General features: G+C 49.3%; 1 protein-coding gene across 1 annotated transcript in view; it reads right to left on the bottom strand.

Moving 5' to 3' along the window:
• Positions 1 to 17,061, bottom strand: part of Gabbr2 (gamma-aminobutyric acid type B receptor subunit 2) — a 340,623-nt gene that overhangs the window by 209,250 nt on the left and 114,312 nt on the right. The window contains 1 exon segment of the mRNA NM_031802.2: positions 16,250 to 16,387. Coding sequence (NP_113990.2) covers positions 16,250 to 16,387 — 138 coding nt within the window.

Here is a 17,061-nt window from a genome sequence, read left to right on the forward strand (position 1 = left end):
TATGGGGTCTCCAAGGACTCCCAGTGGAGGAGAGAAAAATACTTCTGTATTTTCTGCTGGACAGAAACTCACACAGAATGTAGCCATGGAGCAAGAAGGGGCTGGGCCTAGCTCTTTGAGATTGGCTCAAAGCTCCACATTCTTATGGAGGAATAGTTCTGAGGAGGATGAGACACTAATCCAGAGCCCTCAGACGGACTACGGGTCAGGGGTCATTGGGCACTTGACAGTCCAGGCCCAGCTACACCTAGGCTCCTAAAGAAAGTGCCATCTAAAGGTCCTGTGAGCCCAGCCCCTCCCACAGGCCAGAGATGGAGTCTCTACAGAAAAACTCCAGGCTGCAGAGACCTGCTTCTTGTCACTTCCCAGAGACGGTGGTTGAATCAAGAGAAGAGACTCAATCACTTCCCATGAATGGAGAGGTCTTGCTGTGGGGCTGGGACTGGATCCCTGGGTGGGGGTAGGGCTGCAAGAGTTACTGAGCCCTGCTGTGGGCTCTCAGCCTCCAGCCCACGGACACCTACCAGGTCTCAGCCTCCACAGGGTGAAGTCAGCAGCCTGGTCCTGCCTTAACTTTGTAGGACTGAGATCAAGGGGTAGGTTGGGTGGGTAGAGTTCTACAGGGAGGAATTCTTTGTGCTACAGAAGAGAGTGAGGGCTTTGAGGCCCACAGGGCCACAAGCTGCCTGTCTGCCGGATGCCATCTTGTCTACCGAGTCAGGCCCCCTTTCTCACCCCATATGCACACCTACTTCCCAAAGGAGATGGTGAGGTGCTCATTCCCTGTGAAGAAGCTTCCAGGGGTCCTCTCAAAGTTCATGGCCGGGCCAAGGGCACCCTCAATCCAAGCCCACCAGGTAGCTTTACCATGTGACAGTGCAGTGCAGTGCGCCCTTACTACTTTGATAGACTGCAGGAGACAAGCACATTAATCATGATGTGAGAAACAGTTTTCCCTATCAAAGATGGCTCCAGTGTGTGTGACTGTTTGCTCGACCTCTGGACACTCCTGAGACTTGACTCTGTCTCATACCCTTCTTCTCTGTGCAGACCATGGATTAGCCAATCACATTAGATTATGATGAGGCCCTCAGACCATGAGACACAGTCACTACTTGGGTTAAAATAAAAACTAAGCAAACCTCCCAACCCAGTGCCTCACTGGCCTGTCTTGGGTCCTGGCATGGCCTCTTTGCAGAAAGAAGTTCCCTTGCTGGGTTATGTTCCCTTTGCTCATGAACTTCCTTGTACCACACCAAGAATATTCTTTTCCAACAGCAATTAATCTTCAAACACGTGGTGACAAAGTGAATTCAAAGGGAGCAAATGTGAGTCTGTGGGTGTTTGTTTGTATTTCTGTGTGTGTCTCTGCATTTATGTGTGTTTGTGTCTGCGTGCATATGTGTGTGTCTGTGTGAGTGTGTGTATTTATGTGCATGTCTCTTTGTGTGTTTGAGTGTATGTGTGAGTGAGTGTATGTGTATGTCTCTGTGTGTATTTGAGTGTGAGTGGGTGTGTGCATATTTATGTGTATGTGTTTGAATGCATGTGAGTGTGTATTTATGTGTGTCTCTCTGTGTATTTGTGTGTGTAATTTATGTGTGTGTCTGTGTGTGTATGTGTGTGTATGCTTATATGCTTGTGTCTCTCTATGTGTATTTATGTGTGTTTCATGTGTGTTTGTGTGGTATCTCTATGTGTGAGTGTGTATATTTGTGTGCATGTCTCTGTGTGTATGTGTGTGCACCCATGTGGGCATACATGTGTGTGTGTATGTGTGTGTCTGTGTGTATATGTTTATGTGTATGTGTCTCTTTTTGTGTGTATTTATGTATGTTTCTATGTGTGTTTGTGTGGTCTATGTATGAGTGTGTATATTTGTATGTATGTCTCTTTGTGTGCACGTGTGTGGGCATGTGTGTGTGTGTGTGTGTGTGTGTGTGTGTGTGCCCCAGAGCTGAAGGTAGAGTCAATAAAAGCTTTTCAGAGGAGCTTGTTCAGATCAATGTGAAAAAGTAACATAGGCAATAAAGGATTCAAGAAGGAATCAAAATCTCACAAAGTATTGAGTTTCTTGTCATGGGAGGTCATCAAGAAGATGACCAGGCATCATCTTCCAAGGTGGGAGAGATTCCCCCAGTCCACAGGAGAACAGAACCAGTCAGTTGTATTGTAGGTGACTAGGCACCCCGCAAATCCAGGTAAACACTGGGGTCAGTTCTACACTTATGACCATTTTCCCCTTTGACTACTTTACGTTCTCATGTGGATAAATTATGTGCTTCCACCATTCAAGGCATTAAAATAAAACAATAAGTTCTTTTAATTGAAAAAAATACACAAGCTCATAATACAAGTGGGATATTGTGACAAAATCTGGGAAGCCCAGGGTTTGAGTCTCATGGAGAAGTGTGACCAGAACACAGAGACCTCAAAAAACAAAGCAAAGTAAAACAGAAAAACCCTCTACCCACCAAGTCTTAATGTCAAACTAAACGGTTGTAGAGTGAACCTGACTTTTACCTATGCACCGGAGATGGGCAATATAGAAGAAACTTGAAGAGAGAATGGGTCTATCTAGGGAAAGGCAGCGGCAGAGAGAAATAACAGAAGCAGCCTCACAGATAGGAATGCCAGTTTCAGCAATATGCAGACATTCTCATGCTAAGTAAACCCCTTACCTCAACTCAAATCTAACTGGGAGCCCTCTATTCTCCATGCTAATCGTAAATAACTCCTCACTCCAAGCACAGTAAATAGATTTGTGCAGTGGGCTGCTTTTCTGCTGAGGGATGGAGGTTAAGGAAGCAAAGACTGAGTGTGCCATAATCGGCTAGTTATGTCTGCATTGGCACAGAAAGAGGAAACAAAGCCACGGGCTCCATTCATCTATGTGACATCTTGGGCTCCTCCTACTCTTCATATCATATTTTCAGGACCAGAAAGAAGAACTTGCCCAGGCTCAGCCCCAAGTTCATGGCTGGGCTGGATTAAAATCTATATTCATCTCCCTGTGGCCTGCAGAAAACCAAAGCAGAACATCGCCCATGCCATGATTACGTAGTTTCAGAAAATCCTTGTCCAGCATGACTACCCACAGTGTCAGCCAGAGCACACACAGCCAGACACCCGATCCAATTCATCACAATGACTGCCTGTGAATGTCCTGGAATGCCAGGGGTGGAAACAAAACCCACTTGCAGTAAGAGTGTGTAGATGTCAATGTGATAGTCACACTCTGAGACCGGAGGCATCGTGGCTGGGGGGCTCTTGACTATTGACAGAAATGACAGACAAGAACCACGCCGTATTGCAAAGCAAGCGTCTCACTCAGAGTTCATTCAAATAAACAGAACTGAACTGAATGCGATTGCTTTCTTAATCTTCCCATTTCTTCCTCCCTCATTCTGTCTCCCGGTTTCCTTATTGTTCAAATGAGGAGCCTGCGCGGGGTAGTTTTAATTTCAGATCCAAGACTTCGTGATTTTATAATTAACTCTGTGTTTAATTTGCAAAGCAAAGAGAAAGCCCTTTCTTTAGGCAAGAGAACGAAAACGGCTGAACAAGAGACAGCAGCACCAGAAGGGCCTTCCACCAGCTGGGTCACAAAGACGTGTGTTTACCCTAATTGTTTTATATCCCCATTTAGATATTAGCCTTTTACTTTCCACTCTTTTTAATCAAGTGCATTCATTAGTTTTCTCATCCACTCAGCGGAGCTTTATAGTCTCGAGGAAGTATAGCTGTGTTTCCCTTTGACCCAGAAATCCCAGTTCTAGGAAGTACGTAAGCGTACACTCGGCCAGCGTTAGTCCAGAACCCTGGAGCCCGTCCAGGCATCTGCCATCAGGGCCTGGCTGTGTGGACTCTGGTGCAGCCACACTGGGAACTGCTATGCATCTGTGGGAAGAACAAGAAACACCACTCTACAGTGACGAAACTGTGAGCTCAGGAGAGCTTGGCGAAAGAGGGACACCAGTGGGGGAGCACAGTGTGCTCGGAATGTGCCCTTTCACAGAAGAAAGAGGGGTAAGAGACAAACACACATCAGCACGAGAAACAAATATTAACCTTTCTTATAAAAGGTCAGCTATAAAGATGACATGGCGGAACCGGGGTAAGAGCCAGGAGCTCGCTGTTGTGCCGTTGGTTTTGTGGGGGTTTTGACTCTAGAACCACACAAAAGTTATCTGTATTTGAGAAGGTGAAATGGTTAAGCTAGAAGGGATTGGTCACTCCCTGGAGTCTGGAAACACAGCAAAGCATCATGGGAGTAGATGCGTGCTTACAGAACCACAGAGTCTGTCGGACTGTGTGTGTGTGTGTCCACAGTCTCACATACCCCCACATACGTGTGCACATGTGTGCACATGCCGTTTCTGGCTCTCGAGTACACTGAAGTTAGCTTACAGACGTCGGGACAGCTCACTCCTAGAGGACAGAGTGCTATTCTCTCCCAGCACTGCTGTGTCTTTGCCACATGTGTGAAAAAGACTGTTAAATTTGTTATCATTTAACATGCAATCCACAAGCCAACTCTGTGATTCCCCCAGAATTCCCTTCCTGTTTCCAAGTCCAGGGTCGAAACTGCACTCACTGCTCACTGGTACCTTGTACGCTTATTTTAGCTTTTTTCTGTCTAGAACATTCTCCTGCCTTTTCCTGGACCCTGTTGTTTTCCATGATTGATTGCTCTGATGAGTACAGGCTGGGTGAGTTGTAGAATGTCTCTCATGCTCAGCTCAGACGCTTTTATTACGTTGTAAAGTTCTGTCTTCAGGCTCAGCTCACTGGGAAACCCTTAGGAGTAGTGAGCCCCAGTCGAAAGGGTGAGCATGCCCAGGGCTCAGGGATGGACTCCAAAATACTTCCCACTAGGAAGAATCAGGACTGCTTGAAGAAATGAAGTAATACTTAATATTTTTTTTAAAAAATTACAGAAATGGGGAGTGTGGCAAGAGTGCTTGGTTAGTAAGGCCCTGGGTGTTTCTCTCTCTCTCTCTCTCTCTCTCTCTCTGTCTGCCTATCTGTCTGTCTGTCTCTCTGTGTCTCTATGTCTCTGTGTCTCTGTCTCTGTGTCTCTGTGTCTCTCTCTTCCTGTCTCTCTGTCTCTCTCTTTCTCTGTGTGTCTCTGTCTCTCTCCCTGTCTCTCTGTCTCTGTCTCTTTGTCTCTGTCTCTCTCTGTCTCTCTCTCTGTCTCTCTCTCTCTCTCTCTCTCTCACCCCCCCCCACACACGCACACACAGAGGAAGGAGAAAGGTGGGGAGCGCTGTTGCAGATTAAAGAAGCCTGAAGTGTCAAAACAAGACTCTAGCTCTTGGATCCTTGATTCTCCTCTTCACCTATAAATAAATGCCGATGCAGACATTTTGGGGACAAGAGGGAAATCAGAATATAGACCATCTATTATGTAATGTGACTGTGGCACCGAATTGTTTCGGTCGTGATGAGCCCATTATTATTATGTAAGAGAATACAACCGTTCTTAGGGGATTCCTGCTACTGTATTGGAATGAAACATTATGTCTTCAAACTGCCGTCCAGTATATCCTCAAAACAAAAAGTAAGTGGCTACATATGGATGAGTATGAGAGGGAATGTGGAGTGGAGTGCGTGTGTGTGTTGTGTGTGTCTGTGTGTATGTCTGTGTGTGTGTGTGTGTGTGTGTGTTGTGCAATGTGACACAGGTGAAAGGGGAAAAGGCAGGTGAAACAAGATTGGTAAGTGCAAACAGCTCTCAGAGTTGGGTAAAGGACATTGTACTTTGGGGGAGAGAATTTGGGGAAAATGTAAATAGTGCAGCATACACCATCCATAGTAAAGATGGCTGCCACAGACAATCACCGCACTTTTAATGAGCCATGAGTTCCTAATGCAACTTACGAGAGAGAGAGAGAGAGAGAGAGAGAGAGAGAGAGAGAGAGAGAGAGAGAGAAGCTACCAAAACATCTAGGAGAAACACAGCGGATCCTGGGGGGCCCTCTTGGATCAGAGCCAGACCCTAGGTTCCCAGCTTTGCAAAGGGAGATGATGTCACCAAGCAGGATGAACACTGCGGTGGCTTGAGCTAGAATGACACCAGGGGTGGAAGGGTGGGTGGGGCGGGGTATGGATGTGTTTGTTAGAAGCTGTGGAAAGTCTGCCCAGGAAAGTGGTGCTTAATCTGTAAATGGAGGCGTATCTTTTTCTGAGCTCTGAATGAAGGATCGGGCCATTTTGCTGGGCTGAAGTCCCTCCTACCCATCACAGCAGGGACAGCTGGGTGGTTTAGAAGACACTGAAGACAGGCAGGGCGCCCCTCCCCAATGCATACCAAGCCAACGTTCCATATTCCCAGACCACGGGATGGAACACCCTGCCTGAGAACTTGGAGGAAGCGGAGAAATCTGTGTTTGCATTCCTGTTTCAACATGATTTCTAAGTATCTGACCTAGGATTGCTTTTTCTCAAGCAGAGCCCTTTCTGCTCAGCCATTCACCGTGCAAATGCTAAATCATTTAAGATTCTTCGTAAACTGATTCAAAGCAAAAGCCTTCTGTATAATTCACAAGTAATGCAAGCTCTGTGCTACTAAAACAGCCAGTTCATTTATTATCAGACCTCCGGGGTGGAGCTGAGTGTATCCTTGAAAGGCTTGGCAGGCGTCAGTACACCCATAGCCAGTCTAGCTGGCCCTGGAATCCAAAAGGATCACCTATTTCTATAAAGCAACTTATTGAGTGGGAAGTAAGCTTGAGAGAGATGTGTCCCTGTGTATGTCTGCCTTTGTGTGTGTTCATGTGCACCTGTATGTGCCTCTGTGTACATGCATGCATATGTGTACACTGTGTGTTTGTGTTTCCCCGTGTGTGTGCATCTGTGTGTGCGTATGTGCTTGTGCTTTTGCATTTGTGTGCCAGTGTGTATGTGTGTGCATGCACCCTTGTGTATATGTTTGTATGTACCTATGTGCTTCTGTATATACGTGCCCCTCTGCATGTGTGCTCCTGTGTGTCTGTCCCCATGTGTATGTATGTGCTTCTGCCTACATGTGCCCCCATGTGTGTGTGTGTATGTATTTGCCTATGTGTCTCTGTATGTGTGCCTCTGTGTAATGTTTCACCCCAGTACAGCAACACAGTGGCAGGAATTCTCTAAGAATGGTTGTATTCTCTTACATAACAATAGGATTGTCACCAGCCAAACAAATCTCAGTGTGTGCTCCATCTTCCCCCTCCTTTCTGTGTGTATAGGTAGACATGGGTCACAAGTGACTTCCAGTGCAAAGACTTCTGTATAAAGAGTCCTAAGCTAGCCCAGGCCCTCTGTGGACCCATGCATGCTGTACAGAAATGGGTCAGAGTGTCCATGGTCCCTGGGAGCATGTCATAGCAGTACAAGACTGTGGTCTCTCTGCAGCTGGCTTTCATCATCCAGAAACAGCCTAACCAGGGCCAGCTTCAGGTCCTGCCCTGCCTCAGTGCATGTGTGAGTGTTAAATGAGATAGTGGGACGGACAGCAGCCCGGTGGCTACCAGCCGTGATTCTGGGGCTGTGTAGGACTCCTCTGGGAAACTATCGAGTCTCTGTGTACCTCTGTTTCCCCATCTGTGAGGTAAGGGGAGTAATGGTATGTACTTCATAGGTTTGGCACATGAGGAGGAAGAGGAGAGAGCTCACACAGTGTTAGGAACCAAGCTTGGGCAAAGGCCACGGTGATTCAAGTATGTGGGTTTTGTGACAAGCCACCTAGGCTGTGACAAAGCACCATAACAGTCACCAGCATCTGGCTCTACACCTCATTTATCTGCCCTAGTGTCCTGGCTTATATATGCTTGGCCTAGGGGGTAGCACTATTTGGAGGTGTGGCCTTGTTGGAGTAACTGTGTCACTGTGAGTGTGGGCTTTAATACCTTCATCCTAGCTGCCTGGAAGTCAGTGTTCTGCTAGCAGCCTTCAGATGAAGATGTAGAACTCTCAGCTCCTCCCGCACCATGCCTGCCTGGATGCGGCCATGCTCCTACCTTGATGATAATAGACTGAACCTCTTGGAACCTGTAAGCCAGCTCCAAATAAATGTTAAGAGTTGCCTTGGTCACTCTTGGTGTCTGCAGAGCAGTAAAACCCTAACTAATACGCCCAGGAAGCACTGCACCTGATATTCTCAGGTCCCACCTGCCTGTATGTTATAGGAGGGAAGCCCTCTTCTTCCTTCACTATTCAACATACACCACAGTTGCACCAACCACAAACTGCCACTCCTGTACCGTAAGCACTTTGAGTGATTTATTTATTTAAAATGAATTATTTACACCCTTTAGACTTCCAGAAAGCAGTAGAGGTGGCTGATGGGGAAAGACACATCAGCAACGAGGCCACTGCAGTTACACACCGGGAGCTGCTGTTACGTTCGATGCTGTGGTCTTGAATTAAAAATGGGGGTCAGAACCTTGAATTGAATCTTCAGTCAGATTGACAGGGAAGATATGGGCTGAGTCTGTGGCAGGAAGAGATTGGGAACAGCCATGCACTCGAAAGCTTCCTCTAACTTCCTCAGCCAGCTCCTGCTGCTGGAGAAAACCAGAAAAAGAACACATGCCCTCTAACAGCCTGTGGGCTCGCCCCGCCTCCCTGGCAGGTTCTCTGCTGACTGTATTGTTCTGAGTCACCTTCATGGTTTCTGATAGTTCATTTTCTGCACGCAACTTCGAGTCCAGAAACAAGTGGAGACCTATAAATCCTCAAGAATTTCCCCAGCCAGAGCCTGGTTGGCATCTCAGATCACAAGTGCATCCATAGGACACTGTGGGGGTTCACAGTCTATAGAGGCTGTCTGCTTTCCCTGTCCTCGAGTCCTTCCCTGTGTCCCCGAGGAAGGGTCGGCATTTTTGCTCCATTGCACAGATAAGCCCAGGGAGGCTCTGGAGGACTCTAACTTGCTACCCTGCTAAGAGAGTACTCAGAGGCACAATGATTTCAGGCTTCTCAATCTCAGTCCTCTGTTCTAGCAACTGTGCCAAGCTGCCGTGTTTCCCTCTCTTGGGGTGCAGGTGTCATGTGCTGAGCTGGTCGGGGAGAACCTGGAAGGGCATACTGCAGGTGCTGTATCTAGTGAGTGACGGGGTACACAAAAGACTCAGCACAAGCCAGTGGGTAAGTGAATGAGTGAATGAATGAATGAGTGAATGAATGAATGAATGAATGAATGAGTGAATGAACCAACCAGTGAGAGGGGGGTCCTCTCCAGCTCTTCACTTCTTCCACCAAATGCATGGCAGTTTGGATCCAAAAGGTCAGTGCCCATGTGAAGCTGTGGTATGAACTCTCTGTTCCAACTTCACACACGTGACTGGATAGGACTCTGTAGCGCTTTAGGCTATGGCAGAGAAGGACTTCTAGGCAGAAAGAGGTCTGTAAGTCTTAGCTGTGTCGGTGGGGTGCCACAGTATCAGGGGGGACGAAGAATTGGGGACTGTCATGACCCTCTCTGTGTAGACAGGCCTGGGAAGGGGAGAGACAGCACTAAAGCTACGAGATAGGAGGAACCCAGTGAGTTACCAGCAAAGCCCTGAGAAATCAGAGAAGGTCTCATGGAAGTAATCCAATTAAAGGCAGGTCTTACAAGGAAAAGGGAAAGGAGGGTTTGCTAGACAGGAAGTGTTGCCTGAGTGGGCAACTGAGCATCTAGGCTCAAGGCATTCTGGGTAGCCCCAGTCAAAGGCCACATGAGTAGCAAGGCAGGCTCCACCCAGCATTGTCTTTCTTTACTCTGAGCTTTCCCCACCATGCCCTTCACCTCTCTCACTAACTGCTTCAGCCTTGCGTCCACTGCAACCCCTCGGTTACCACAATCACTGGCCCTGGTCCTGCCCGCAAACAACTCCTCCAGTTTCTTTTTACCAAGAAAACCAGTGGATGACTCCTTCTCTCTCCTACCAAGAGCATCCCAGCCAAAGTTTCTGGCCTTTTCCTTGCTCCGTGTGTGGTATTCCGTCCTGTTGACTCAGATGGCTGGTCTTTATTGTACCTGGCATCCTATGATGTGACCAGTGAGGACTAAAGCCCTCACATTCCTGGAGTTTCTCCCAACCTTTCCTCTGCTTAGCCCACAGAGCCTGCGTCTAATATTAATATGGGGTCTCTCCCATGCCTTCCCTTTGCTGGGTCCGCAGAGCCTGCTTCTAATATTAATATCACTCATTCCTTCCCTCCCTTCTTTTGTTTTTAATGACTCCAGAAGGCAGAAGCATCTCATAGATTATTAATGTTCTAAATGGCCCCTCTGGAGACCAGTGCCAAGCAAGGCTCAAGTGCTCTGGATCATTGGCCTCTGTTCTATTTCTTAGACAGCAGCAGCCTCAGCAGGCACAACGCTTCGGTGACCAATCACACCGCCACCTCAGATGCTTTCCGGTTCACCGCGCCCTCTGTTGCAAGGGCAGCCGTATGAGTTGGGCTGTGGCAGGGTATTGGCCTGGTAGGCTTTGACTCCCGGGGATGGAGAGGCAGAAGCGTGAACTCGGAGCGCCTAGCTGCAGAGTCCTCACCCACCCTCCACCCTGGTGCTCCAGAGGAGGTCCGAGGGGCCAAGGCAAACAGGCCTTGCATCCTCTGCAGAGCAGAGAGTGATTTCAAAACGCTCAACAGATGCTGCCAGATGTCTGCTCTGACTGGAGGAGCTAGGGCCATCAGAACAGCAACTCCTGTTTCATCGTTCATAAAAAAAATGCTTTCACAAGACAAAAGGGAGAGAGGCCCTTACTCATTCACTCTTACTACATCTGCAAGAAACGAGTCAAGCTTGCAACGCCCGTTTTACAGAAGAGGGAGCCTGAGGGATGAGACCAAGTTACCTAGCGAACCTCAGGGACCCAAAGGATGGTGTTTGAATGTCAAAAACAATCAAGATGTCCAGTTTGGGGAAACAGAGTCCTGAATGGGCTGGATCTTTCCTGGCAACAGGTCACAACATCTATTTTCTCCATGGGAATGGCCCCAGTGCCTCTACCCAATCCAACCTCATAGGAGCTTATCCAAAGAGACAGCTCCTATGGCAACAAGATTTCTCCTGGCCAAGGAGCTCGTCGGGGGTGCTCCAAGGCTGGCCAGGAGGCAGGGTGGGCTGTGGGAATACCTTAGGGGCGCCTGGGAAAAGGCATCTACGAGTTAATAATTTACCACGGAGCCTTTTAAAGGACAAGCTCCGTGGGACGTAGTTCTTAGGGAGCTGGTGTTTGCTGTTCTCGTGAGCCGCCCTTTAGCCCAACAGGAATCTGACCTCATTTTCATCCTCTTCACTAGAGCAGTTTGCAACCACCTCTGTGACATCAGCAGCTTGCAAGCTAAAGCAGCCCTTAGCCTCCTTCTGAGACTCAGGAGGTCTGTCCATCTCTGAGACCACCTTTTTGCCTGGCTCTGCCTCAATATCTTGGTCAAGCTATTCAGTTGTCATCTTCCCTGCCCTGTTTCTAATTCTCCTTCTTCTCCTCAGCCCAAGCTTCAGAAGGACAGACAAGGCTGGTGTGTGTGTGTGTGTGTGTGTGTGTGTGTGTGTGTGTGTGTGTGTGGTAGATTTTTGTAAGCAGATTGGGAGGTGGGGTTCTGAGGATGAGATCTGAAGGTCTGCTCAGGTGAACTCAGTGGGCCGGGGGAATGGCAATGGCTGTGGCAGAGCCAGAGCCCACCTCAGGTGCCCTTTGCATCTGCTTGGCAAGCGCTAGGGTGGAAGGTGCTTAAGTCATCTGAGGGCTGGTGAGATGGGGGGATGGGTATGGCAGGACGTAGGTGTCAGGCTGCACTGGATGTGCAGCTCAGGAGTGAAAGGCTCTGACCTCTGCAAGACACAGAGCAGCGAGGGACAGGGAGCAGTGAATGCCTAGGAAGGGACCCACAAGGAAGAGTACATGTCAGGTAGGGGGTGCAGCTTCCCAAAGGAAAAAGCCTTTAAGATGTACCCATGAAGGATGAGCAGGGTCCTGCTGGGCAAAGGGAGCCTGGAGGCTAAGGGAGCAGCATGTTCTGAGGCCAGCAACATGAAGAAGTAGGAGGTAGGCTGGAGAAATGTCCTTGTCACAAGGGCCTTGGTGACACAGGTCAGTGTGCCCGGGCAGCAGTCTCTTCCAGTGCCCTCAGGTCCTCCTCCCCATGCCTGCGCAGTAGCAGCAGCACTCACTGAGGTCCCCTGGAGATGGGTGATCCCAATGAGCACCTGGCCACCGAGGCTGCAGGAGCAGAGTACAGAGCAGTCACCTGAGCTGCTGGCACCGGCCAGGCTGGCCCTGGGTGAAAAGTGGGTCACTGAGAATGGGTCACTGAGAGAGTCAACGAATTCGCTAACCTGGTCTTGCACTTCCTGGAGGCCCAGAGTTTGCTCTCTTAAAATTAGCACGTTCCCACCCCACCCCATCCTACATGGGTTGCAAGCCAGCAGTCTGATCCCCTCTAATTTACCTTCAGTCTCTCCAGAGCACACCCTAGCTGACATGAGCATGCTCAGGGCACCTTGGGCAGCCAGGGTGTGGTACTGCACTATCGTCATGGTCTAGGGATGGCGCTACCATAATGAACTGGGATGCTGAGGGGAAGGAGACTTCATCTATGTGGCTACAAGAAAGCTGCCATCCATCCTGAGGCTGCTGGGGGGTGGCGGGAGGGGGAGGTAACCTGTCTTACATGAGTTGAATAAACTCGTTGGTTCCCTAGTGTGGGCTGCGGTGGCACTGTGCTATGGCTTGCCACCAGGTCTTTAGGAGGAGGGTAGCTGTTCACATCTCTCCCAGAGAAGGAACTTTAGCAAGCTCTACGATGTCACAGCCATAGACTGTCTGCAGGAGTTGAAAATCTATACCCTCTAACTTCCACCGTGCCTCCTGCCCCTCACACTTGTATCACAGACCACCATGAAATTCCCAGACAGGTACACAGCTCCAGAGACCCAAACAACACCCTCTCTACAGTCCCAGCGTGCTCCCTTCTTTGATGGCCAGCTAGCACCTTCCTGGTTATACCCTGGTTGGCCTCTCCCTTTGAGATGCCCAGATTCAATTTCTGTATCCTGCCCAGGATCAACCTGGGATGGGAGAGGAATAGTTAGTTACCCTCCCCTGGTCCTCACATTGAGGTGTGGGAATTTAGGCTCCCAGTGGCTGAGTGACTCAGATCAGGACAAACACAGTATGAGCCTCCCTCCTGGCAGGCCTGATTCAAGAAACACAGCAAAAGGCAAAAGTTAAAATTATCCTGTTTCGGCACCAGCATGCGTTTTCACCCGGCAGGCAGCATGCGAATCCCTATTTTTATGGCTCAGGAAACTGAAACAGCCTATTCTCGTTCCAGCGTTCTTGGTGGCTCTCTGTCCAGCAAGGGTCCCCACACCTTCAAGGGACAGTCAGGGCTCCTTAGGCAGCCTGCACCCTAGAATCCATTTCTGAAGTAAGTCAAGGCATTTAAATCCTCCAGCAGCTGCAGACCCACCCACCCTTTGTGGGTGAGCTCGGCCTCCAGACAGGGACAGAAGCAGCTTGGGAGGACCAGAGCTTGGACCATGACAAATGGATGCACAGTTCCTGTAAGTGAAGGAGGGGGGACAGGTTTCCAGGCCGGCAAGCCACTCCCACCAGGATCCAGGTCTGTTTTTCTTTCTACATTCAGATTCTGCATGGCTAGAGGAGAATGGCTCCCTTGGGCTTTTGTGTACCACATTGCCTCCCAAATCCGTCCAGCTCTGCCCAGTTCCCAGGTCTCTGGGCCCCTTCCCCTTTGCATCTCACTGGAGCCTTTGATCTGGCTCTGGGATCTGGAAGGAAGCACAAGCAGGGGAGTAGTGAGCTGGCCTTGGGTGGTACCCACGATGCTGGTCACAGACACACAGCGGGTCTGCCAAGGGAGGGGGAGGCTTGCAGACCTCACTCAGCCCTACAGCCCAGTCCACACTGACCATGGCTCTTCATGGAGGCTTCAGCCTATTTGTCCTTGGCTCTGTGTCTATGGAACCTTCTGCTAACAAGAAGGAACTCAAATTCAGAGAAGGCAAGGGACTGGGCCGAGGTCTTACAACAACTAGGGACACCTCGAGGGCTTAAAGCCAGGCTCACATACACTCTGCCCTGTGCTAGCTCCCTGGAGGCTGTGAGGTTTGCTGCTCTCCAGCCTGTACTGTTACACAGGCCCACACCCAGTGTAGCCTGCTCCAGCTGCATGAAGGATCCCTGTTGCCCAAGCCCACCCATATCCCCATCTCCTAATACTGCATTCTTCTCTCACTGCTATCTTCTGTATCCCATCTGCCTGCTGCCCCTCCTGCTTCAGTAACTCTGTCTCCCACACCAGGAGAGCTCATGTGGGCCAGGCTCAGTGGGATACCTACCGGTCCTGTACCACACCTCTGACATGATCTGGACTCAGGGAGGGTCCCTGTTGGTGCTCTATCACTGTCCTGACTTCTCAGCCCAGCCCCGTAACCCGGCAGCCCTGAATGCTGTCACCAGACATGCAGACTCTTCCTCATGACCAGCTGCCTGTCTAAATTGGTCATCCTGTTCATTCACAGGGCTGCACTTCACCCAGCAGCCCTTTCCCACTCTTCAGATCTCAGATCGAGTTTTGGCATCTCCCAGAGGCCTTTGCTGAGTGCCCCTATGTGCCCCAGCTCCCTTATATAAAACGGGGATGATAGCAGACCAGTAACCAAGACTGAGTTAATGCACATTAGGGTTTATGACAGTGCCTGGTGCCTGGCAGGCTTCAGGGACCGTCCTTAGGATTACTGCTGCATCCCTGTTCACTGCTTGGCCTCTTTCCAGTATGCAGGCTCTGACACGATGGGAACCATTTCTGCCCTTCAGTCCTACATCCCCAGTGTTTACCACAGTTCCAGGCAGAAAGGAAGTTGTCCCCTCCAACTGTTTTTGGTTGATTGAAAAGAAGGAGACAAACATTAATAGGTGAAGGGTTAGACGGATGGTAAATGAATGGACAGATGAATAGATGGGTAGCTGCATGGATGACGGGTGGATGGACAGATGGATGGACAGACAGATGGACAGATGAATGGACAGATGGGTAGCTGGATGGATGGTGGGTGGATAGATGATGGAAAGAATGGTAAATGATGATGGGTGGATGGACAGATGGATGGACAGACAGATGGACAGATGAATGGACAGATGGGTAGCTGGATGGATGGTGGGTGGATAGATGATGGGTAGAATGGTAAATGATGGATGGAGGATGGATGGATGGATGGATGGACGGATGGATGGACGGGCAGATGAATGCACAGATGGATAGGTGAGTAGCTGGATGGATGATGGGTGGATAGATGATGGATAGAATGGTAAATGATGATGGACAGATGAAAGGACAGACAGACAAATGGACAGATGGATAGGTGAGTAGCTGGATGGATGGTGGGTGGATAGATGATGGATAGAACGGTAAATGATGGATAGATGAAAGTACAGATAGATGGACAGACAGACAAATGAACAGATGGATAGATGGGTAGCTGGATGGATGATGGGGAGCTGGATGGATGATGGGTGGATAGATGATAGAATGCTAAATAGTGATGGATGGATGGATGGTTGGACAGATGGATGGATGGATGACAGAAGGTACATAGGTTACTATCACTCATCCTTGTGGTCATATGTTTCTATACTTTTCTTTCCCATTTCAAGGAACAGCTCTTTGCTGTTGAGCCTCATCTCCAGCCAGCTCTACACCCACTGAAACATTTGATCGTGTAAGAGTCAGCTGTGGTAAAAAGCCAACACCTGGCCAGGAGCCTAGGAATGGCTTAAAGAGGAAAAGGGCAATCTTGGTCAAAGGAGACCTTCAGTGGGAAAGAAGATCTGGAAAGGAAAGGATGGGGGTTCACACAGTACAGTGGGCAGGCTCCGCGGCAGCCCTGGGTTTCTGTGGGGCTGTGCTATCTGAGGGTGGTGCTCTCTGGGGACTGCGGTGTGGGTCGGTGACAAGAGCAGAGGGGCAGAGGATCATCCAGACACTTGATAGAACTTTGTGGGCCTGAGAGTCTGGCTAGGGAGTCAGCAGCGAGCACCAAGGCTTCAGCACATGAGATAGCATGCACAGTTAAAGGACTTGAAGGTATACGTTCATTAGAAGAACAGGCTGGGGGCAGGTCAGCAGTGAGGACAGCGGGTGGCAGTGTAGCTCAGGAACCACATTACACAAGGCCCATTCCTGCTAAGTGCTCGCAGCCCACAAAGACAATTCCGTGTCCGTGGGGTAGGGACTCTGCCCTTACCTGCACCAGATTCCAGCCTTGGAGGGACTCCGCGATAATAGATGTGACAGACGGACAGACGCCTCCAAACACCATCAAATGGTTCGGCCCATACTTTATTGCGTCATAGAAGGCTTTCAGTCCCTTTGCATTGTCACACTGGGGAGAGAACACAGAAGGAGAGCAAGGCCTAAATTAGACGTGGGTTATCCTGCGGTAAGAGCCCCATATAGCAGGACCATACAATCAACCTCCCATCATGGAAACCCTTACACAAAGCTCGGTTTGCCCTAGGTGGGGCCTCTCCACACAGCCCCAAGCCCAGGTACTAAGCTTAGGGAAGTTTCTGGTATTACACCCCAGACCCTAACTGTCCTCAAAATGCAGCCCCTCGGCCATCTCTGTAGCACAGGAGCAGAGAGCCACATCAGTCCCCAAGCCTCCTTCCTACAGTCATTTACATTTTAAAAGATGAGGCCACATTCTGGCTATTGTGAAAACAGACAAAGACAAGTGTTGGCAGGGTGTAAAGAAACCGCAAGCTTTGTACACTCTTGCTGGTGATGTAAAACAATTACATTGAAGAGAACAATATGTCTACCCTAAAAAGTCAACAGAGAATTACCATATGGTACAAGAACTCTATGTCTAGATAGAACCGAGAGTCTCAAAGATATCTATACCCCATGCTCAGAGCAGTACCAGTCACAACAGCCCAAAGACAGGAACGTCCCAGAGCCCATCAACAAATGAAAGGACAAGCAAACTGTTGGATGTACGTACACTGACAGTATTCAGCCTTAAAGAGGGAAGAAATTCTGACGCATGATGGA

The sequence above is a fragment of the Rattus norvegicus genome, chromosome 5 (assembly GCF_036323735.1).
Source record: "Rattus norvegicus strain BN/NHsdMcwi chromosome 5, GRCr8, whole genome shotgun sequence".
NCBI classification, from domain to species: Eukaryota; Metazoa; Chordata; class Mammalia; order Rodentia; family Muridae; genus Rattus; species Rattus norvegicus.